The 21,810-nt window shown below is 51.4% G+C and overlaps 7 protein-coding genes across 7 annotated transcripts; 2 read left to right on the forward strand and 5 right to left on the reverse strand.

Moving 5' to 3' along the window:
- Positions 1-30: 30 nt before the first annotated feature.
- QC761_403440 (uncharacterized protein) lies at positions 31-1,836 on the reverse strand. Its single transcript, XM_062878627.1, has 2 exons — positions 1,634-1,836; positions 31-1,570 (listed from the first exon to the last, which is right to left on the reverse strand). The coding sequence occupies exons 1-2, from the start codon at positions 1,699-1,701 to the stop codon at positions 256-258; spliced, it is 1,383 nt and encodes a 460-aa protein (XP_062732210.1). The 5' UTR covers positions 1,702-1,836; the 3' UTR covers positions 31-255.
- A 644-nt stretch (positions 1,837-2,480) lies between these two features.
- QC761_403430 (uncharacterized protein) lies at positions 2,481-4,603 on the reverse strand. The gene is made up of 4 exons (XM_062878626.1): positions 3,552-4,603; positions 3,449-3,500; positions 3,188-3,371; positions 2,481-3,121 (listed from the first exon to the last, which is right to left on the reverse strand). Exons 1-4 carry the CDS (start codon positions 3,676-3,678, stop codon positions 2,969-2,971), a joined length of 516 nt encoding a protein of 171 aa, XP_062732211.1. The 5' UTR covers positions 3,679-4,603; the 3' UTR covers positions 2,481-2,968.
- A 341-nt stretch (positions 4,604-4,944) lies between these two features.
- Positions 4,945-7,353, reverse strand: QC761_403420 (uncharacterized protein). Its single transcript, XM_062878625.1, has 4 exons — positions 6,916-7,353; positions 6,690-6,750; positions 5,162-6,609; positions 4,945-5,102 (listed from the first exon to the last, which is right to left on the reverse strand). The coding sequence occupies exons 1-4, from the start codon at positions 7,197-7,199 to the stop codon at positions 4,994-4,996; spliced, it is 1,902 nt and encodes a 633-aa protein (XP_062732212.1). The 5' UTR covers positions 7,200-7,353; the 3' UTR covers positions 4,945-4,993.
- A 403-nt stretch (positions 7,354-7,756) lies between these two features.
- QC761_403418 (uncharacterized protein) lies at positions 7,757-9,364 on the reverse strand (the record flags this gene model as incomplete). Its single annotated transcript, XM_062878624.1, is given in 4 exon segments — positions 7,757-7,993; positions 8,009-8,278; positions 8,346-8,896; positions 9,016-9,364. 4 exon segments carry the CDS (start codon positions 9,269-9,271, stop codon positions 7,757-7,759), a joined length of 1,314 nt encoding a protein of 437 aa, XP_062732213.1. The 5' UTR covers positions 9,272-9,364.
- A 7,111-nt stretch (positions 9,365-16,475) lies between these two features.
- On the reverse strand, positions 16,476-19,954 carry QC761_403410 (uncharacterized protein). Its single transcript, XM_062878623.1, has 2 exons — positions 17,986-19,954; positions 16,476-17,925 (listed from the first exon to the last, which is right to left on the reverse strand). Exons 1-2 carry the CDS (start codon positions 18,522-18,524, stop codon positions 16,677-16,679), a joined length of 1,788 nt encoding a protein of 595 aa, XP_062732214.1. The 5' UTR covers positions 18,525-19,954; the 3' UTR covers positions 16,476-16,676.
- QC761_403405 (uncharacterized protein) lies at positions 18,504-19,557 on the forward strand (the record flags this gene model as incomplete). The annotated part of the gene is made up of 3 exons (XM_062878622.1): positions 18,504-19,277; positions 19,322-19,390; positions 19,444-19,557. Exons 1-3 carry the CDS (start codon positions 18,600-18,602, stop codon positions 19,555-19,557), a joined length of 861 nt encoding a protein of 286 aa, XP_062732215.1. The 5' UTR covers positions 18,504-18,599.
- QC761_403400 (uncharacterized protein) lies at positions 19,947-20,621 on the forward strand (the record flags this gene model as incomplete). Its single annotated transcript, XM_062878621.1, has 1 exon — positions 19,947-20,621. One exon carries the CDS (start codon positions 19,947-19,949, stop codon positions 20,619-20,621), a length of 675 nt encoding a protein of 224 aa, XP_062732216.1.
- Positions 20,622-21,810: the final 1,189 nt, after the last annotated feature.

The following is a 21,810-nucleotide window of genomic DNA, read 5'->3' on the forward strand; positions in this document are numbered from 1 at the left end:
CACGCTCAAGGATTCATGAATGTTAAATGCCCAGTGTGGAATTGCTGGAAGAAGCGGAATTGAGGAGTCAGCGGAACAGACTTGAGGAGCCAGGCGGCCAGAGCTGACAGGTCAGCTGGCACAGGGGCAAGACGGGAGCGAAGCCAGGCAGTCTGATCATGGACCATGGTTAGCAGGGGATGCAAAGACGGATGAAACACATCAAGAAGCACTTTCTGCTGTTCACTCTTCTACACTCTTCTACTCTTCCCCAACTCACTGGCTATTCCTCCCCTTCCAATGAACCTCCACCCCCTCCCAGCTATGCTTATTATACCCCCCCTGCACCTTCCTACACCTCCTCAACCCCCACTCCGTCACACCCACCATCAAACAGCTCTCAAACATAAACGCGCAGCTCCCCTCCCCAACCTTCTGCGGCTTCAGCTCAGCCTGCCTAGCCCCCTCATAGCTATCCCTATCCGGCCCATGCCCACTCATAACATTATGCAAACTCGCTCCCCCCGGTACAAACCCCCCTTTCCCGCCCTTCTTCGCATCATAACCCCCCTGAATCAACCCCATAAACTCGCTCATCGTATTCCTATGATACCACGGCGGCCTAAACGTATCCTCCCCCACCAACCATCTCGGCGGGAAAATCACAAAGTCCGCCACCGCCGTCCCCACCTTCTCACTCGGCGCCGTCAACACGGTGAAAATACTCGGATCGGGATGATCATAGCTAATCGTCCCAATGGTATTGAACCTCCCAAGATCATACTTGAAAGGGTAGTAGTTCCCATGCCAAGCCACCACATCAAACGGACTATGCCTCTGCACCGTCTCATAGAGCCCATTATTAAACTTGACCTTGATCCTCCACTCATTCTTTCCCTCTTGCGCCGTAGCACCATAATCCTCCTCAAAGTCCGCCTTGGGCGCCTGAAAATCCCTCGCATTCGCAAGACCGTTTGATCCAATCGGTCCCAGCTCAGGAAGTTGGAAATGTCCCTGATACAGCTCCAACGCGTACCCCCTCGCCTTTTTGCCATCCCCCACAATCTCGACCCTGTACTTCACCCCCCTAGGCAAAACCGCAATCTCCATCGGCCTAACCAGCATCCTCCCAAACTCAGTCCTAACATCTAACCCCCCCTCCTGCGGAACCAACAACAAGTCCCCATCAGCAGAATAATACGCCTCCTTCTCCTTCATATCCCGTCCGCAGGCATAGACATAAATGCCAATCCCTTGCTTGAGCGTTGGATCCCCCGCCCCGGCAACCAGTTTCAACCCATCGACAAAATCATGCTCGGCGTGCTCGTCATGGTCAAAAGGGTCCCAACGGAGTTGGTTAGGGATGTAATGCTTCTTCTCATGCTGCGTCTCCACCGCCTCGTTGTGGGCAGTCACCGGCTCGAACGCCGGGTGAGCGCACGAAGGCAGGATGCGGTACAGCCACGTCTGCTTGTTTTCATGCCGGGGCGCGGTGAAGGCTGTGCCCGAGAGCTTTTCGGCGTACAAGCCGAGAGGTGGTTTCTGGGGGGAGTTTTGGGCGAGGGGGAGGGCGCAGGGGTGGGCTTCGCTTCTGTTGACGCACAAGTCAGTCAACCAATCTCAAGAGATGACGGGAAGCAAAGGAGAGACAAACTGGTGATAAGAGTCAAACCCAACCAGGTACTCGTACTTCTCCGGGATGGAGAAGTTTGTGACTGGCATTGTGTCGATATCTCTTGATCAATCGCGTAACAAGCAACAAACAGTATTCCTTACTCTAGGTCAAGTAAACACAACCAAACAACCTCAACCTTCCCTTCCCCCCTCCCCCCAAAAGCCGGGCGAACCACACCCATTAATACCTCCCCGCCGTTAATACCCACCGCGTCATCTCCCGTCAAAGTTCGGCCTGTAGATCAGATCGGAACTCAGCAAAAAGGCAGGTACGAACGCTTCAGGTTCAATTCCGCGGTCGTCAGAGCCGTTTCGGAGCCGTCCCTAGCCGAGAATATGCGCTCGAACCGTCACCGGCATAGCGAACCACCGTTCGCAGTGGACCTTTCGGCTTCTGTGTGACAAGTGGACCGTGCTCCCCTGCCCAGCGGAGTGGATCGGACCCGCTGCCAACGGCATGAGCAAAGTCCCCACTATTGACGACCATCAATTGTGCTTCCAAGAAGACATCATCGAGACAGGTGTGGGGGTGAGAGTGATGAAGAGAAGAAAAGGTTGCGACATCCCGGAGCTATATGCAAACGGCTCATCTCTTGGCAGGGGTTTTGTTATTTTTGGTGGCATGAACACCGACACCACACCACCAAACCTTCAGCAGCTCAGCCAGGTCAGGCCACTCTCGACAGCTTCCAGAGCTCCAGCCCCGCACATGTCCCGCACCACCGGACCACCGGACCACCGCACCACCGCACCACCACACGTCACCAAACCCCGAGATCTCCGGCCCATATGATGACAATGATCGGGGATAATCCAGGTACCGCTCAATTGGAGTCATGGCATTGGCTTGGTGAGTCTTGGAAAGCCACCACTCACCAGTGCTGAGGTTGCAGGACATCACAGTCGAAGGACTCGGACTTGAATCGTGATCACAGTATTCTAGTCACAGATATCACAACCACAGACATCAGACACAGATATCAACTACAAATAGGAACAAAACAAACTGGGTGACATGTTTCATTGACGAGCAGGCTATGGACTGGTCCCATGGTGATCCTCCCTCGCCATCCTGTCAAAAAAAAGGGTACACCTTTCGCAAAAGGCCACCATCAAGTCAAAACAATAGCAATGGCCTGCTAATAGCCACCAACTACACCAAGAAGGCAAATGTTTCAGATCGCCCGTCGCCTGCCACCCTTTCCCAGGGTGCGCGGCGTGCAGTCTGCGGCAATAGCCCAGTCTCGAGATGCAACCTTCAGGATGCTCTCGGCGTCGTTTGAGAGTAACTGCGCTATGGGGGCGTGTCTCTTCATTACTCGTCAGCAGCCTGCTTCTTCTTCTTCTTGGAGCCGCCGCCGGGCGCTACACCGGCATCCTTGGACAGGTGGACAATGAGCTTGGTCCATGACTCCTCCTTGTCCCACTCGAAGCCCTTGAGGTATGGTTCATCGAGCTCATCGTCAGCCTGGTGCAGGGGAGACGTGTTAGTTACGGGGATAAACAGCTAACTGATGGACAAAGGTCAACATACCCTCTTCTTGAATTGCTTGTGGATAGCGTCCAGCGCATCCTTGATGGTGACACCCTTGAGGTTCCTTGCCGTTACTTCGAGTCCCAATGGGAAGTGCAGGTCAATCTTCTTGACTGGGGGGGTGGTGAGCAGCTTCTTGAGCGTGTCCTTCTCCTCTATTGTGCTTGGCGAAGTGTTGATCTTCCTACGAGGCTGTTAGCTCCGAGGAAGCGGGGAAAGGAGGGGTTTATCAACAAAGATCATCAAGGATCCAACACTTACCACCCCGTCTTTTGCGTCTCCTTTGCAATTTGGAGCTCAATGCCCTGGGCCTCTGCCATTGGTGTCAGCCAGGGGCTTGCAGAAAAAAAATTGGGAAACCTACCCAGGTCATTGATGTTCATCACACCAGCAGCGCTGGAGGATGCTCTCCTGTGCTTGGTCTCCTTGGGTGGGGAGGTGCCGAGGCCCTGGACGGCAGAGTCAACCTTGGTGAGTGGTTCGCCGGACATGTTTGGTGTTGCTGATAAGCTAGCTGGCTTGTTGGAGATGGTAGGGACAAGATTGATGTTGTCCTGGTAGGTTGCTGATGATGGTTGTTTTGCAGGATGATGTCGATGTGGACAAAGAAAGAAGAGGGAGAGAGGAGAAGGAGGAGGAGGAACGGGAGCAGGCTCAGGCGGGGAAATCAAGGGGTATATAGCTGTTCTGTGATCTGCTGCCGCTCGTATGGTGCCTGGCTCGACTGTTTCGTCAGACCGGGCGGGGTAAATGTCAGTCGAGTGATCACGTTGACCAAATCACAGCATCGCGTGACGAGTACATCATCATGGAACGACACAGCAGGCTCACCCCAGCGCTGTCCAAACAAGGAAAGGTACCTGGCCCAAGCGTCTTGCAGCACGCTAACAGCCGTCAGCAGGGGGGGGAGGTTCAAAGGAATCTGGGGAAAATCCGGGGTAGCAGGGCCAGAGACCCACTGCTGACATGCCCAGTTTCGACCTCACACTTGGAGATCAAAACACAAGAAACACAATCCGGCATTGAGAAGGCGCTTGGAAAGACAGTGGGAGAAGTTGCATTGTTTTTGCAAGTGTCTGTTGTGATGATATCCCCTCCCAAACACCGGCTGTGGAGCTCGAGTGACATGGCCGTTAACAGCTCCCCCTCTTCGAACCTTTGTCTGATGAGAAGCTCTTCGAAGCTGCCCGGTCCCGTCCCACCCGACACAAAGCCAGCCGTGGTTCAGGTGGGGCGCAGCAATGTGGGGCTGGCCTCCGCGGGGATGGCCTTCACCTCTGGTCATGGTTCATCCCAGCTGTCAGGGCATGTCACGAAAAAGACATCCAGATCCTCCGAGGGGCCACAGCATTGATGAAGCATCCACCTGGAAGCCTCGCTCATCGCCTCATCAGCAGCATCAAGCTCAGAGCTGGGAAGAGGGGGAAGCTGAAGCTCGGGAGGGGAGATATCAAAGGTCCTGTTTTACCCGATTGATCAGCCCTTGTGCCAATGCATCAACCCCTCAACTCAGGCACAGCACCGGTGGTTGTGTAACAGGAATTTCGTCAAAGAGCGGGGAAGCTCTCTCCCCCTCTTCGATATACTTCAGTTCGTTGCAGTCTAGATGTGTCAGGAGGTCGGGCAGTCAAGCTGGCTCCACTGTTGACGTCGTGAGCTGGGATAAAGTTCCCAAGTGCATATGGCCCCTTGTTAGTGCATAAAACGGATCAAACGCCGGCCATTGATTGACCTCCGGGTGCACGGTGGTCCGCTTTTGCTTCACAATTATCGATTCACTGACTATCTACGAGCCTGGGTACCTACTCAAACATGCCCTACATCCTCTTTTCTGGGTATTACCGGCAACAGCAGATAGTTCGCATACTGCTTCGAAATATGGACGTAATTTGTGCCTTGGAAGATATCCGGAGATCTGCCGCTTATTAGCAATCAGCTGTCATCAAGCCCCTCAAGAAAACAAAACATCCATACCTGTCCACAGCATCATTGTGTAAGAATATCCCAGACCCCTGGGTATCCCCCGACGCCACCTCCAAAGCCAAGCTCTCCCCTTCTTGAAGAACAACGCAAGTCGGCCACATCTCCACGTCAACAGCGTAGACTTCGCCTTGAATCACGGGGAGTACATCCCTGCTGGTGTAATCCCGATGCGGCAGCCACGGCTGATGCTTTGGGTGTTTCTCGTTGACCTTTCTCAGTGATACCCTGAGCCACCCCTTGGTTAAAGGAACAGGATCGCCCGCCGTGCCCGTGTAAAAGATCTCCTTGCCATCCTTGCCAATATGGCGAAGCGTCAGGAACAAGTCGATATCCGACGGCGTTGGTCCGCCCACATCAGGGGAGACAGAAACGTTGAGATGGGCGACAATGTGCCCTGTAATCTCCATCTCTTGCCCTGGACCCATGTCAGAAGGGACAGTCTTGAACGTCAGCCCCTGAGATTCATCAATCGTCCCCAAGGCCCGATATCCCAGCTTTTTTTGCCCCCCTTCGTGAACCCAGTTGTCCATTCTGGTCATGGCCATGTCCCCTGAAAGATAAAACCTCGCATACTCCGTCCTCTCAATCGGCCACTCCTCCTCCTCTCTCCTCTCAAACGTGTCCCTCTCCCGCTGGGCATCATTAACGCCCGCATCCCCTTTCCGTATCACCAAATCAACCCTCGCCCTCCTCCCATCAGTCCAACCCCCTCCATCCTCCCCCTTGAGAAACGCATCCAAAAAGCTCCTCTGCACCTCCACCTCCTCATCATAATAAAACGGCAGGTCATGCCTCCCGGTGATCATCCTCAAAAATTTCTTTTCGCTCCCCGCATGTAGATACCCCTGTATGTTCCCCCTCAAATGCAGCAAAATCCCACCCCAGTTTCCCACGCTCAAAACCGGGACGGTAATATCCCCCATATCGTACTCCTTTTCCCGATAGTACCCCTCATCCCGGTACCTGTTCTCTCGGTTATCAACCGTCTGATCCCTCCTCTCCCTCTCCAACTCCCCCTTTTCCTTCTCCCCATTCTCATCCACCGTCTTCCCCCCCCTTCTGTTCGCGAGTCCGTACTGGTTACCAACAACCTGCCTCTCCCACCACCACCTGACGAACCCATCACTGTATATCCCCCCGTGCCGGCACCGGTCACGGTAGTAATCGCTCATTCCCTCCCACGGGATAATGGCTGCTAGACCTGTCGGTTGGCGGGCAGCTACTCGCCATTGGGAGCCGGCGTAGTAAGACACGCCTAGCAAGCCTACCTTTCCCGTGGACCAGGGCTGGGACGAGGCCCAGGTTATCAGAATGGCGAAGGCTTCCGAGGTGGAGCGGGACATTGTATCCAGAAAGCCTGGGGACTGCCCTGTTCCGAGCTCGTCTGCGCGGAGGAGGGCGTAGGAGTGGGCGGTCCAGAATGAGGGGTCGGGGGTTTCCTGGGGAAAGGAGGTTTGTGAATCAGGGGCTGGGACCAAGGAAGGGCGGCAGGGGGGAGGGGGGATGGGAGAAGGCTTACCCAGCAAGAGTGAACGGATTTGTGGGCTGGGTTGACTTCGGAAAAGGATTTGGGGTTGAACCTGTAGATAGTACGAGTGTTTAGCCGAGAATCATGCTTGGATGAACTTGGTCATGGCCCGGACCGGGTTGTATCCCACCTCTGACGAAGTGAAACAATACCAGGTGGTTTTTTCCCGATAGGGAATCACGATCGATATGACCATCGCTGGTGCGGGGCAACTCACTCGCTATAGGAAATATCCTTCCCGTATGGGCCGTAAGTTACCAACACCGGGACGGGGTTCGTGTCGGAGTCGTGAGGGCGGTAGATGTTGCACCGGATCAGGCCGGGGCCAGTGGCCAGGCCGGACACGGGGACGGATACATTCTTGGAAAGGATGTAGGGGAAGGAGGTGCGGTCGTGGGTTGTGACGTCGGGGAGGGAGCTGTAATCGCGGTGTTGGGTGGCCGAAGTGGACTTGGCTTCGGTGCCGGAATGATTGTCTGGCTTGGGGGCGGTAAGGGTCATGATGCTCAATACTTTTGTTTATGGTGTTCACAATAGGGAAGCGAGAAGAGCATCCTGGTGGACGTGGGAAAAGGCCACATGCAAGCTTGATGCCGGGATAGCACGTACCCGAGTCGCGAAGCTGCCCGGAGGTCCGTCGTCGCACTACATGTGCATGACCCGTCCTTTGAAACCCCTTTCTGTCGTAGGTTTCACTCAGTTGCATGTGATAGGCGGCTTAGCGATCACACATGAAGAGGTTACAACTCAAAAATGGCCTGTGTAACCGCCACCTCGCACCTTGGGTATCAAGCAGACCAACCCTGACCCAGACTTGCGCACTATCAAGCAACACCAATCTGTGGGACATGTATGCCTGAATTTGAACCGATATTGATTCTAAAATCAAAGTGCTAGCTATGCAAAGCTTTTTCTAAAAACAATCCCAGAAGCGCCGCTAAAATGCATCAAATCTTTGCCCGCCCAAAACGCCACAATGCTTGCCCCCCAAAGTCACATTCCATCATAGTGGTATCAAATGTCCATCACTCATAACTTCGTCATCCACTTCCCATCCCTCAATACCCCTTGTCGTGCCCGCCAACACCATAATCCCTCTCAAGCCCGTGCCCTCCCCCCTCTTGCCACCACCCATCCTGCTCCCACCTAGCATTACTATCCCTCCTCACAAAACCCTTCTCCCTCGACGGCGTAGACGGCACCATCCACCCCTGCCCACTACCACCCCGCCCCTCCCACTGATATGAACTCCCCGGCCGGCTCATCACCATCGCCCTCCTCCTTTTGATCCTCCACTTCAATCCTCTTACGACAGCCTGCAACAGCACCCCGAGCACGATCAGGGCCTCCAATAACAAAAGAAAGAACCAGATGCCGTTTAGGAGATGATCCTCATCTCCGGCGAGGGCGGCGTGGGGATTGAAGCGCTTTTGGAGGGAGGCAAGGAACATGTGGTAGAGGTCGGTGAGGGAGGAGAGGAAGGTGGTGAGGAGCTGAGCGAGGGGGAGGGTGTTGGGGGGTGAGAGGTTGGGCATCGCGTGTCTGCTTTTGTCCTTGCTTTCAGGAAAAAAACTATGTCTCTAAAAGGATGTAAGAGATTTGTTTGAAAATGGTCAAGTAAATACAGGGCAGAGGGGTGAGACATACCTGGTTTTTGTCTATACAAAAGAAGTTGGGTTCTCGGGGAATTCCTCTTGTCCTAGCGCTTAGATACCAGAATGTCACCTTTGTTGCGGGGCATGGTATGGCTGTGGTCTTGAATGATGTATTGTATGCAGCAGCAGCGTCCGGGGCGGTGTGGTTGATGTCGTCCTTTGAAAATCCTTTCAACTGCCGTAGATGGGACCAGATGGATACCGTCGTGTGTGTCCTTCTGCCCTTCTCCCGCTCCAAAGAAAATGTGCAACTGTCCGACCAGCGGGTTCGCGTCTTCGCACATCCAGCCCAAAAGGAAAATGATAATGAGAGAGACAAACCCCTCGTGAAAGTGGCGCTCACGATGGTCAAAAGTGAGGTGACTGGCAAGAAAATGGGAGGGGTTGGCCCACCCAGGCCAGCTAATCCTGGACAAGCGCCAGATGCAGTGCTGAGGTGTGGTCTCTGTAGTGGTTCCAGTTGGACCCAGTTGTGGCCTACCAAGTGGGTATGCGGTGAAGCCTGAGTGGGGATTTCTTTTGCGCCTGTCACCGCTTTTTGGCCTGTGATTTGTGAAGTTTGTTCTGTTATTATTGTTTTGCTAGAAAATCAAGAGGTGTTGTTCTGACGAGATGGGAGAGATCGTGAAGGGGGAAAAAGACACGTTGAAATATTGGCTTACCCGCCCAGGGTCCTTGTCGATGTGGGATGGCTGCTGTGCGCCCACACCACCACACCCATAGAAAAAGGAAGGCAAGGTAAGCGGCTCCCGAGGATGGAATAGATGAAATATTCATCACACCCCCGCACTGGGATTGTTTGGCAGCTGAGTTGAGGAGTTCAAGCCCAGGTAGGATGGTGGTGGGCAGGACTGGCTCCCCGTCGGAGTGTGGCTGCTCACCTTGGCCCCCCACTGCCTGCCCCCAGTATGTCTGCATTCTGCAGCATGGCGCAAGAGAACGTGCAGGAACTTCTGCAAGATGGATGATGTTGAGATGCGCGTGAACAGCTTTCAATATCGGGATTGCAGGTGAATGAGAATGCATTTCTTGGGTGACGAAATCCATTCCCGGCCCCCTCTTCGCCTGTAGGTCTTGGCATTGGCGGGCTGCCCCGGTGGATCACAGGTAGCATGCGGTTATTTTTTGTGTAAAATAACCGGCATCCACCATGTTCTGATGGAGCCGGGGTTGGATCACTTCTGTGTTCAATGTCAACGTCCGGTCTCCGGTCCGGTCAGTGCTCAAAGGCTCCGGTCTTTGTTTACTTTCGGCCGGTTGGTTCCCCGGCCGATTCAGGGCAAACGCCGAGCTGTCCGTCACCGGGAACTCTGACTTCAGGGGGAAGGGGTACGCAGTGGTTCCTTTATCAACTTTTCCTTTCAAAACACCTGCTACTCCCCGTGGTGATCCGCAGGCGTTGTCCTACAACTGAATGGTTGTCTGTGTGGACTTCTAATCCAGAGTGTCAATGCATGTTTGCAGGGTAATCTCTGAAGTAATGATATGTGACGTGGTTTCCGGTAAATATGGTAGTTCTGTGGTGTTGTCTACCGTCTGCGACGTGCTGTGGTCTGTAGTTCAGCATGCAGTTCAGTCCTGGCCAGCTTTAAGATGCCGGGTATTGATATTCATCAGACGGACACACTGTAAGTATCAAAACTTGCACATTGAAGCATTCACCATATGTAGGTCCCCGGCTCTTGATAATAACGCAACAGACAAGATCACCATAGGAATATCTTAGAGTGTGGATAAACAATTTTTAATTTGATGACGACATAGGGCCTCAACAACGCCAGTTGCAGCGACTTCACCATCAATATCAATTGCCCCTTCCTTGCCCAAAGGTGATGATTGTTGACATGGCCCGAGCGCCCCCTTTTGTTTATCCGCACTGTATTAACGACTGCTTGTTCAGAGCAACTCTCATGTCCTCCACCACCTTGCCCTCGTTGACTTCTTCTCATCATCACCCTCGTTATCTCTTGATATTCCGACTTTCTTCAGCTCCAGCTTCGTTACCAGGCTTCACTCATCGTCAGGGAGCCGATGAGCTGCTTACTCGACTCCTATCATTCGAAGGGAACCCTCAATCTCCCCATCAACCTAGAAGTCTCTTAGGATGTCCTGTGGCATCTCGCCAATTTTCACCGCCCAAGTAGCCATCAAGGTGTGCTGTACTCGTCACCGACCAGCCTGTCAGTCTTTCTCCCACAATCACAACTTTCATATCATCTCTGCCCTCGCACTTCTCTCTCTCTGCCATTTCTTCTCCTCTCTGCCCTTTCTTTTTCCATAGCATTACCTATCTTCTCATCCTTCCCATCATCTATTACTACTACTGTCACTCTATCGACCACCGATATACTCTGCTCTATCAAATCCTCACATCTACTCGACTTCAAAGTCCTTCAGGTCGACTCAGTAGCCGCAAATCAACCCTCTTCTTCATCTTGGGTTACCAAGCAGTCGACGCACGCCCTCCAATACTTTCCTCACAGGTCGAACCTTCGAGTCGGATGTGCTTCAGGGACCAGTTTGACGCGTTCTGGCGCGTTCTTACCCTGATGACGCACTTTGAAGGCTCAGGCGACTGACTTCGATGCTGTTCTATGGCATCGTTCCTTGCACTCTTCCCCTTCGAGTCGCGCACAAACCACACACTGTCAATATTATTTCACACATTACCCCGCACTATTCTCTTCTTCTACCTCTTCTGACCGTTGCCCTCAGCCTTCTCATCTTTTCCTGCTTCTACCTTTTGATTCCCTCAACCTCACAACACTCGTCTTCTTTACTTCTTCTGCCTCTATTCTTCTTTACCTTCGTCTTCTTCATCTCTTCCACTTTCGTCTTTTTCTATCTTCCTCCTCAAGCTTATTCCACCAAGCCGATCTACTTATGCTCGGGCTTCTTCCTTTTGTTCCTCTTTTTCATCTACCTATTCTTAGTTTTCCCCTTTCTCTTTTTCGCCTTCTTCTTCTTCTTCTTCTTTGTCCTCTTCTTTGTCTTCTTTTTCGTCTTCTTCTTCGTCTTCTTCTTCGTCTTCTTCTTCGTCTTCTTCTTCGTCTTCTTCTTCGTCTTCTTCACCAATCACCATTATCTACCTCTAGTCATCTACTCGAGTCCGACAGCGCATTTTGCCCATATCAGCCGTTGCGCTCTGGGTCACCTATTTGACTGGTACGTATTCCCCTCGTCATTTCCCCCCCATTCTCATCCAGGCTTCCATGATTATACCCAAGCTCGATTACTTGATTTCCAATGAGAATCAACGTGTTGTTGTTCTGACACTGCCCTCATATCCTTCTCTTGTTTCTCTTGATCCACTTCAGATTCGCGGACATCGCTAACTATTGACATTCGATGACTAGATCAAGCCGGTCTACCATCTTCCTTCCAGCGGACTGGAGCCTCTTCTTGGTACGTCTTGACATCTCCCAAGCACACAACCCGCATGATGATCCTTCTTCTATTTTTTGATGCCACTTATGAAAAAAAGAAAGAAGATGCTTGACTCGTCGATCTGAGAGGTACTTTTCCATTGACACTTATATTTTCCGGGATTCCTTGCGGTCGCTGACTTCATGTGCATATCAGGTCCATCAAGGCATATGCCAGCTTGATCAACCCGACATGTTCTCGGCCCCAACCTCCTGTCGTCAACGGTGTTTCCAGGGCTTCACAGTTCAACTTCTTCTTTTTGCTGATTCTAGGCCACTGGCCATGTTCACAAGCGGTATGTACACTCTTCATTTGACACCTCATCCCACTCCAATTACGCATGATGACAATGCTGTGCTTGAATGATAATGAAAGCCACCTCTTGGCATTAATCTAATTTGCCTTTCCTCATTCCTTGCCTTTTATACCTCTGCATTTTTATGGTATAATGTGCTAACCATTTGTTCTCTTCAAGGTCGTCAGTCTATTCACAGCCAAGAGCCCACCTCATCTTCGAACTGCCGCAGCAACCTGGACACTGGTTTGATACCTCACCACGGCATGCCCCTCGGCTGCTTCACTTACCATCAACCTTCTTTCAATCAAGCCCGTTCGGCTGCTATTGGTATGTTCATTCCTTCTATTCCACTTCTTCCCCAGCCCAATGGGTATGATGACACAACGAATTGATTCGACTCGAATATCGTTAAAAATGGGACTACAGAGCACAGATCTGATTTGGCCTTTACGATCCACATCAACCTTTCCTTCTGGAGTATTCTGTCCACATTACTGACATTATTTCCGGTTAACTGCAGAAACGACTAGGTCATCGACTGCCTACTCTATTGCAATTGGTATGTCATCTCTTTCACTTCACCACGTTGCTTTTCATTTGCTGACTTGTCTGGTTTTGCACTATCAGGGTCACAATTTCACAACATCTCCTCTTCAGCTTTGCAACACTCTCCTGTTGTCCTCTCGACACTCCTCCTCTGTTCGTCTTCATTCGTTTACCCAGCTTCGTTTATCCTCCTTGATTCATCTTCCCTAAGGTTCAAGACCAGCTGCTTGTGCGGCCATGGCTTTTCGGCAGTTGACGCAGCTCTTGCTCAGCGAGCTGTCTTTGCTGCCAAGCCCCTGAGCATTGTGCTTCCAACCACACAGCCGGCTCTTTGACATCGCTGCCACCGAGCCTTCCTTTCCCGTCCATCCTTCCTCGATCACACTTTTCCTGTCTTTTCTTCATTCCCTTCATGTTGCCACCCTTTTTCTCACCACCGGTAGCCAGCGTTGCCTCTCTTCCCCCATCCCCTTCCCAACCATCACCATCACCATCACCATCACCACCCACCGGCCCAATGATGGCACAACAGGACCCCTGTCTTTACTCTTGGCACGGCATTGATAGCCCTGTTTCTGAGGGCCAAGGGGAAGCCAGGACGGTACACCCGACGCGTGGGCTTCCCCTTCCTGGCCGCAACTCGGGTTACTGTACCACGTTTTCGGAGTTGTTTTCTTTGAGGGGGGGTGGCTGAGGACGTGGGTTCGTTGTCGGGCTCGCTTCGCCCCGCGTAGGTCATCCTCCTGGGTCCCTGGAGCCCACATTTCCATTTCTTTCTGCCCTCATAATGATGAGGTGGGCAAGCTCCTTTGCAGACGCGGGGGAGTACTGTTGCACGTGCTGAGGGCAGATTTTTACCCATCGTTCTGTAGCGCTTTGCCGGCGCGAGGAAACGACTGTGTGCGTGGAAAGGCTTGATGTGTTCTCATACTGAGACGCGATCAAGGAGCCTAACTGGGTGGCAATCAGGCACGCGCTCGGGGGCATCATCAGGTTCGTTCGCCGGAGCACTCTCTGGTTCGCTTGAGGGAGCGTTGAACTCGGATATCATTTCGAAACTCGGTTTTCCCTCGACCTTGCGAGCGCAGTACAGTGTGTATCAGACGGGTTGGAAGATCTTCACCCCGGATGGATTCTCGTCTGTTGGCTGGTGGTCAATGGGTGGACAACACCATCAAGATCGCCACATGCATGGTGCTTTGCGTCTCGGGGCTATCACTAGCGCGGAGGTTAAGACTGAGGACGAAATCACTTGCTTGACAATGTCGGCTGGCTTTCCGAGGTCTGTCTCGCGCCTGTCAAAGTTTGTTGGGGGGGTTTTCTTTTTCTTTCTATTCCCCCTTTCCCCGAGAGTTGTTGGGGTGTTGCTTTTCTTTCTCTATTTCCCCGTCGTTGTTGCTAGTTGGGCTTGGTGTTTCTTCTTTTTTGTCGGTTGTTGTTGGGATGTTTCTTTTCATTCGGGCCCCTGTTTGCAGTTGGTGTTGTCGGTTGGGGTTTCACTCTATCTGCCCCTATTCAGTTGGTGTTGTCAGTCGGGGTGTTGTTCGGGGTGTTCCTTTACCTGCCTTCTGGCCCAATGATGACACGACATTCTGCTCTGCAAACGCAACAATCTGTCTATCCTGAGGGCTTCTCCTGGAGCAGATGAGTCTCTCTTCTCAGTCTTCTGCATCTGGATTTGGCGATGAATGTTGCTGGGGTGATTCCTTTTATTCCCCTGCCGTTTTTCAGTCTTTCTTTTCTCTGGTCGATGATGAGAATGTCTGCCACTGACTAGACTTCTGAGACCATCTTTTCTTTCTACTTCTTTTGTTTTCTTTCCTCTCCTTTTCAGCCTTTTTTCCTGTCTTTTCCAACCGTTTTTCTTCTCTTGTCTTTTCCTTTCACACACCTCCTGTTTTTGCCTTTCCCCTTGTTTGGCCTGTGACGGATATGTTAGTCAAGAGGCTGACAGACTTCTGAGGCTTACTTCCTTTTTTTTTCTTTTCATTCTGTTTTTTTCCGCTTCTTTTTGGCCTTTCTTTTCTATCTTGCTTCTTATTTTCTTTTCTATTTCCCTTTTCTGCCCCTGCGGTTTTGCGTTTCCTTCACTGCTGCCTGTGTTGAATATGTCGGCCAAACGGTTGGGACATCTGAGGCTCCGTTTCTTTTTTTCTTTTGTTTTCTTTTCGCTTTTCCTTCTGTTTTGGCCTGTTTTTTTTTTTTTTTTTTATCTTTTCTTACCTTTTGTTTCCTTCATTTTTCTCTCTTTCTTTTCAGTTTTTATTCCCGCTTTTATTCTGTTTTCTTTTCTTGTTTTCTTTCCAGATTTTCCCTCATTTTTCTCTTCAGTTCCTGCATTTTCATCATGTAGCCCATGATGAGTTTGTCAGCCATGGCTAGACATCTGAGGCTCTTTCTTTTCTCACCTACTCTCCCCTCTTAGTTTTTTTATGCCTGTTCCAGGCTGCTTTTCTTACGTTATATTTTTCCATGAACTACCGAAGCTCAACACCGACGCTCAACAAGACCAATGATGAAAGTGTCTCGCCGAGACTCTGAGGTTTTTCACTTTTCTCTGTGGGCCCTGGGGGATCACTTTGGCTGCCTGCTTGTTTTTTTCTCTAGGCAAGTACAATTCTTCGTCTTTTTCTCAGACTGGCTTTTGTCAGTGACGTTCGACTGTGAGATATGGCACCGATGACAATGGCAGACCTATACAGGGCTTGGTTTCCTAGTCTGAGGTCTTGCGCAGTTGCCCGACATACAGGGCGTACGGATTTGAAGAATACACGTGGGGTTGGTGGTGGATATCAGGACCATTTTTATTTCTCATGTCCGCTTTTGTTTCCTTTCCTACTTTTTCTTCCCTACCCTTCGTTGCCTTGTTTCAATCGTTCTTCACCTCTTTTCTCTTTGCTTTTATCCTTTTCCTCCCCTGTTCGCATTTCTCTGCTCTTCTTACCCTTCTCTGTCGTCTTTACTTTTCTCTTTCCCGTTCCCCGTTTTATCTTACAACACCACACCTCTTTCATGCGTCTTAGCGCAGCCATTTTCACCCAAACACGAAGAGTTTCACAGACCGATGATGACATATGCACACACATCCCTCCCGTCGTTTCGTCTCTCGCGGGAGAGAGACCTGTTTGTTTTCTCGAAGGTCTAGTGCCACACACAGTTTGAGGTCGTCATTTTCGCCTGGTCGTTGCTCACGTTTGGAGAGGGCTTCGTCAAACAACCACACTTTTGCTTCTACCTTTATTTGTCTTTTTTTTCCTTCATTTCTGCTGTCCTTACCCTTCCTTCTTTTTCACATTTTCTTGTCTACACTACCCTTCCCTCTTGTCCTTCTCTAGGCTTTCACAACGTTTTTCTCCTTTTGACACCGATACTATCAGAGACCAATGATGATAATCACCCCCACATTGTTTTGTTTTTTCTCACGCGGGAGTGAGACTTGTCTTGTTTTCTTCCACAGATCGAGTATTCCAAGTCTGAGGTCTTTATCCATTTTTTTCTTTCTCTCACGGGAGGGTGACCTGTTGTTTCTTTTCTCACAGGTCAAGCATCAAAGTCTGAGGTCTGAGGCTTTTCACTCTGGGAGATAACTTTGTGTAGTATTTTTTCTTTTCATGCAACAAGACCTGTGATGACAATCACACACCCATCCCCCACCTCTCGTGGGTGGTAGGGAAGGAAAGACCTAGGGATATTGGTCCCGATAGGTCGAGTGTTATACAAGTGCTGAGGTCATTGGTGTTACGAAGGGGTGTTTGTGGGGATCTGGGAAGAGTCTGGGGGTTGCTGTGGGGATCAAGGTGGTTTTGGATGGTGGTTTACAGCTAGAGAGTGTGTCGATGGAGGTAGCTTGGAAGAATGGTGTTCAATACGTGTATCTATATTGTCTTGTTCATCTAAAAGTATGAAGAAACCAGATATTGTTCCAGCTTAAATACATCAAGACATCTGTCAGAAACATTCCTCCGTTGTGCTCAGTCACTGTCCGCAACACGGATCCTACGGAGTCATAACAAACCAACAATCACGCTACCTCTGAACTGTCAACCTCCCCTTTCACCGCCGATAACCACCATACAACTGATGACGAGGTCCCGAGTGTACCGGGGGCCAAAATTCATCCTCGGAGTCAGAGTCAGCCTGCGCCTGCCAACGCGGACCTCCATAGCCATCCCTTGCCCGGCCAAAATCAGCATTGTCAAATGTTTGTGACCTTCGATTTTGCAACATTGGCATGACTGTCTGCGAATGTCGAGGGTATGGCATGTTGTCTGTCCTTTCTTTGCTTCCCCGTGGGGTTATCCTGGGACGCTCATACGGAGCAGAAGGTGACAGTCGCACATCATAACACTTTTGGTGATCTCTCTTGTTTCTTGGCGGCAGAATTGACTCTTGTGAGGAGCTCGATGAAGCAGCAGGGGAACAACTCATCGGAGCGGTGGGCATAACTGCTTCCACGTCAGGTGGACTGACATAGATGTTGAGGTTGTCGTGGGGTGAGGTTGCGGGCATATCGACGATGCTAGGAACCCAAGGGCGAGTATCAGGACTTCCGGTTCGTAGACGCCCGTTTTGAGAGGTTGTTGAATAGGCTGGCGAAAGGGAACGGGAGCTGAGAACTGAAGAGGGCGCACTAGGAGGGCGTGCCTCATCCACATCATGGAATTCTATGCAGAAACTGATATTGTCCTCCCACGATGAATTCTTGAGAGAAGCTGGTGAATGGGTTCCCGCGCTGATGGCTCGAGGACTTGAAGGTTTGAGCTGAGAGGCGGCAAGGGCAGATGAACACCTCTCTGCGATTACGGGGCACCGTTCCTCTTTGGCATGCCCAGCTGGTTTGGCGGATATAGCTCTTCCCACGGTCGACGTCTCAGCCGGGTCTACTTGCGGCTCAAGCGGTCCCAGCAACCCAAACTCATGAGTTGTGTTGGAGGACATCAGAGGATCTGGAATCTTGCCGTCGGGTTGACGTCGTCTCCAACTAGCGGTCCTTCGTCGAAGGGCTCGATGAAACTGGCTGATACTGAAAGTCTCCGTATTGTTTCCAAACTCCTCAAGTTGTGCGCATAGGTTTTGAGTGAACGTATAGTCCCCATCTTGGATAGCCTTGCCATCAATGTCAACAGCCGCGAGAGTGACCATTGGTCTCGGCGGTGGCCGATGCATGTGATCTATCGCATGTTGGCCTCTCTGCGCGTAGCAGCAGTCCAAGAGAATCAGGATATCAGCACCCTCTACATATTGGATTCTTGATAAAACGTCCGTCGCCCAAGAAACGGATACGTCCTTGCTTTTTGGGCATCTTGTCGTCAAGTTAGCGAAGGCAGCTAGCTCGTTCGAGAAAGAAGTTCGGGAGACTTACGGAACTAATAACAGGTCATTATCGGGTTCGTAGGGGTTGGCCACCGCATGACCACCGTAGTAGATGATGAGCAGGTCCAATGCGCCCTCCTCCTTGTTACTGCATTCATTGATCCGCTCGACAGTCTCGTTGAGTTTCTTGTCCAAGGCACGAGGATATTTTTCTGACGGAATGAGCCACTGCTCAATGTCATAGTTGTATCCCAGCTGAAGAGTGTGGACAAACTCCTCCAGTTGCGTGTGAAACGGGTTCTCCCCCGTAGATGCATGCTCTCCTCCATCTTCTTCCCAGGCGAGGAACAGCCCCAAGACATTCTGATACTGTTGTTGACCCATCATACACTGTGTTGTGGAGTGTAGAGAAGCAGAATGCCGGCCGCAAATTGGGCGACATGGTGTTCCAAGGTTGGGCTGCTCCGTTGCTGGGCACGGAGCCCAATCGAGGGGTCTGTTCCCTGTGTGGTTCAAACATCTGCGCCTGTTATCCATTGGTCCCAAAAGCCCCTCAAGTATCCTTAACGTCACTTCCAAGGTTTCCATGCAGCCCAATGACAGATACTTTCACCTCATGCACCTTTACCTCACCACAGTCAAGCGGCGGACATCACCTCAACCATGACCATAAAAGCAGAATCCTTCCAGTTCGAGGACTACGCCTATGGGATGCGAAAGTCTGGCTTCGGCCATGCCTTGCTCAACCCAGCCTCCGATATCGACGCCTACCCCGGTGTCTGCGGCTTCATCGACGACAGGGGCGACTGGCAGAGAATCGTCGACGTGACCAAGCCGCAAGAACTCAAAGCCTTTGGCCTAAGCCCCTTCGTAGGACGAACGTGGGAAAAGCGGCGAGAAAGCTCCAAATGGGGTCCCAGGATAACGGAAACCGTCAGCAGGGTTGCGATCTCAACATCTGCCGCAACTCAAGCCAACATTCCTGCCACCTTCTCCTCTGCCTACAGATATGAGCTTAAGGGGGAGTTTGGGGCGGTTCTCCTGTGCAATGATCCGGTCGAGAAGAGATCGTTTGGGGTCAAAGACCCCTTCAGCACATGGGCGAATAAGAATGCCAAGGATCTCCTGAGGAGGTTCCCTGACATCAAGAAGAACGGCGGTTTTTATGTTATCACATCGACCATAGCGGCGAGGGATATCCGGATCACCACTTGGACCACCAAGGGCACATCGGTTGTCATTGGGGCCTCAGCTGAGATTGATAATGTTGCGAAGATTGATGCTTCGACTGAGTTTTATGTTGGTGAGACTGCTACGGAGTGGCATAAGCCACAGGCTGAGGTAGGACACCCTCATTGAAGCTCCAGAGCCGCTCATTGACGAAGTATTTCCAGGAAGGCGAGAAGAAAGTGTTGTTCTTTGGTGGCGTCTACATCAAGTACAGTAGACTCTGGGTGAGTGCCATGGACGAACGCCGAACGTGAACCAGGTGCTAACACCGTGTCAGCCATTGCGAGAAAAGGACCAAAAGAAGTGGAGTGGTTATCGCGGTAGTGACGACGGGAAAGTCATGATTGAAGAGGAAAATTACGCATGGGATGTTGAAGCTTGCCAGATTTGAGGTCTGTGGCTGGACAGAGCATGTGGGGTTGAACAGAAGGGCGCTGGGTTAGGGGTCCCCGAGCTTGTCATCCACTGCACAACATTTTGTTTCAATAGCATCATCCTTGCTGGAAAGCATTTCTCCACCGAAATAATTCTGCATTAGCTCAATTTCCATCAAACATGCAAATTATCAATAGTCCTGCCACCGCCGATAGGCACCTCCGATCCCCGCCCCGGACCCCTCCGGGAGCCGCCGAGAATGCTTGGCGCGCCCTCGGCCGTCGCCGTCACCGGCCCCGGAGAGCCCAACACGGCGATTGATAAAAGGACACCGGTGCTCTACAACAGATCACATCATCACCCAACACCATAACATCCAACCACAACAACATCATCACCACCACCATGTCCACCAACGCCAACACCCCCCTCAACCCGCACCCCCCCTCAACTCTCCTCACCACCCTCCTCACGCTCACCGAGTCCACCATAATCCCCCTCACCACCACCGGCGTCTCCTCCGGCTCAAAACTCTTCGGCGCCTCCATCCTCTCCCGCGACACCCTGTCCCCCATAACAGCAGCCACAAACAACGAAGCCCTCTCCCCCCTCCTCCACGGCGAAATAAACTGCATCCAGCAATTCTTCACCACCATCCCCCCCTCTTCTCGCCCCTCCCCTTCTTCCTGCATCTTTTTCGCCACACACGAGCCCTGCTCCCTCTGTCTGTCTGGAATCACCTGGGCTGGGTTCAATGAGTTCTACTATTTGTTCACCTACGAGGACTCAAGAGACGCGTTCAATATCCCGTATGACATTGACATTCTGGAGGAGGTGTTCAAAGTAAGGGGAGAAAATGAGGGGGAGGGTGAGTTTAAGAGGCGGGGGTTGTATAACAAGAACAACAAGTTCTTCAAGAGCAAGAGTCTAGGGGAGCTGATCGAGGAGGTGGAGGATGAGAAGGAGAGGGAGTACTTCAGGGGGGAGGTCAAGAGGCTAAAGGGGTTATATGACGCGCTCAGTGAGACGTACCAGAAGGGCAAGGCGGAGGGTGTGGGGAGTGAGAGTGTTTGGAAGTAAAGGGGAGATGGCTGCTGGGAAAGGAGGTGAGGAGACGGGACAAGTTGGTTGTCATCATGATGGACGGTTTTTCTTTTGGAGGGGCTTTTCACTTTTCCTTTTGTTTTCGGCTGCTTTTTCCAGGTTTCAACGATACCCTGTCAAAATTGACTTCACTCTTTTTTTCCATGCCGTTATATGGGATTACCCTCGCTGTCCGCTCGCAGATTTGACCATGGGGCAAGCATGACATGCTCAAACGATCCTCAGTCTACCTTGGACAAAAGATTACTACATCTACTCCATGATGTCTCAAATACAAATTATCCTGGCGAAGAAGCTACCTCTTAACCATAACAACGTGCATCATCTTATCGCCTGTCTCACTCCTAAACATCGTCCCGATGAACAACACATGGGCCGATTACCTGGTGTAACCCCTATCACCTTCCTCGTCAACTCTCACCAATCCTTCTCGAGAACATCACGGCAAAATGAAGGGTTGCGGGCGAGTTGCTCGACCAGATAATTAGCTTCTAGGCAATAACTACCCCAAACCAAAGACACCCAAAAAGCATAGCACTGCGATAGTATCACAAGAAATAAGCCTCATCACTCCCCACCCATGTCCGAGACATCCAAGAAGAAAAAAATCCCGATGCTGCATCAACCCCTTGACCTTGTTCACACGTTAATACCTCTATATCCAAGATCTCCCATGAGGCTCCGGAAGACGTGCGTGCTTGGCCGGCAGTTCTATGCAATGCACCGTGATTACCAACCGCCACTTACACGACCTACCTCCAGCTTCTTCTCCAACAACAACCACAGGAATCAACTTTTGACTTTTATGTCCCTCAACCGCCTGCTGCCTAGCAAGGGCCGCCTCACAGACCTATCAACCCCCATCATCCAATAAACACCAACCATCAACCAAGGTGTGGTACGGTGACTCACATCTCCCCCAAGCCACATATAATTGGCCCAAACACCCTTCCGCCAAAAAGGCGTCCGAGATGAGTGAAGAATATAAGATAACAAGAAGGATGAGCCTCAAAACAAGCGAGAATTTCCCCTCCGAAAAAAAGACATGACGCAAGCTCTGTACACTATGCCCGTCCTTGACGCCGTGAAACAGGGGTACCTACACCCCTCGGCGCTTGGCGACCCCATGCCCACAAGACTCATCAATTACCGCATGTGTGAGGAA

The sequence above is a fragment of the Podospora bellae-mahoneyi genome, chromosome 4 (assembly GCF_035222275.1).
Source record: "Podospora bellae-mahoneyi strain CBS 112042 chromosome 4, whole genome shotgun sequence".
NCBI lineage: Eukaryota > Fungi > Ascomycota > Sordariomycetes > Sordariales > Podosporaceae > Podospora > Podospora bellae-mahoneyi.

What these genes read in the sequence shown, in the direction of transcription:
- QC761_403430 (XM_062878626.1), bottom strand. Translation starts at nt 3,678, where the DNA reads ATGTCCGGCGAACCACTCACCAAGGTTGACTCTGCCGTCCAGGGCCTC. An exon ending in GATGAACATCAATGACCTGG is followed by an intron (nt 3,501 to 3,551) that starts GTAGGTTTCCCA and finishes CACCAATGGCAG; the next exon opens with AGGCCCAGGGCATTGAGCTC. An exon ending in GAGACGCAAAAGACGGGGTG is followed by an intron (nt 3,372 to 3,448) that starts GTAAGTGTTGGA and finishes ACAGCCTCGTAG; the next exon opens with GAAGATCAACACTTCGCCAA.
- QC761_403420 (XM_062878625.1), bottom strand. Translation starts at nt 7,199, where the DNA reads ATGACCCTTACCGCCCCCAAGCCAGACAATCATTCCGGCACCGAAGCC. An exon ending in AATCCGTTCACTCTTGCTGG is followed by an intron (nt 6,610 to 6,689) that starts GTAAGCCTTCTC and finishes TCCTTTCCCCAG; the next exon opens with GAAACCCCCGACCCCTCATT. An exon ending in CACAATGATGCTGTGGACAG is followed by an intron (nt 5,103 to 5,161) that starts GTATGGATGTTT and finishes AATAAGCGGCAG; the next exon opens with ATCTCCGGATATCTTCCAAG.
- QC761_403440 (XM_062878627.1), bottom strand. Translation starts at nt 1,701, where the DNA reads ATGCCAGTCACAAACTTCTCCATCCCGGAGAAGTACGAGTACCTGGTT. An exon ending in GGGTTTGACTCTTATCACCA is followed by an intron (nt 1,571 to 1,633) that starts GTTTGTCTCTCC and finishes GTGCGTCAACAG; the next exon opens with AAGCGAAGCCCACCCCTGCG.
- QC761_403410 (XM_062878623.1), bottom strand. Translation starts at nt 18,524, where the DNA reads ATGGAAACCTTGGAAGTGACGTTAAGGATACTTGAGGGGCTTTTGGGA. An exon ending in AATGACCTGTTATTAGTTCC is followed by an intron (nt 17,926 to 17,985) that starts GTAAGTCTCCCG and finishes CTTGACGACAAG; the next exon opens with ATGCCCAAAAAGCAAGGACG.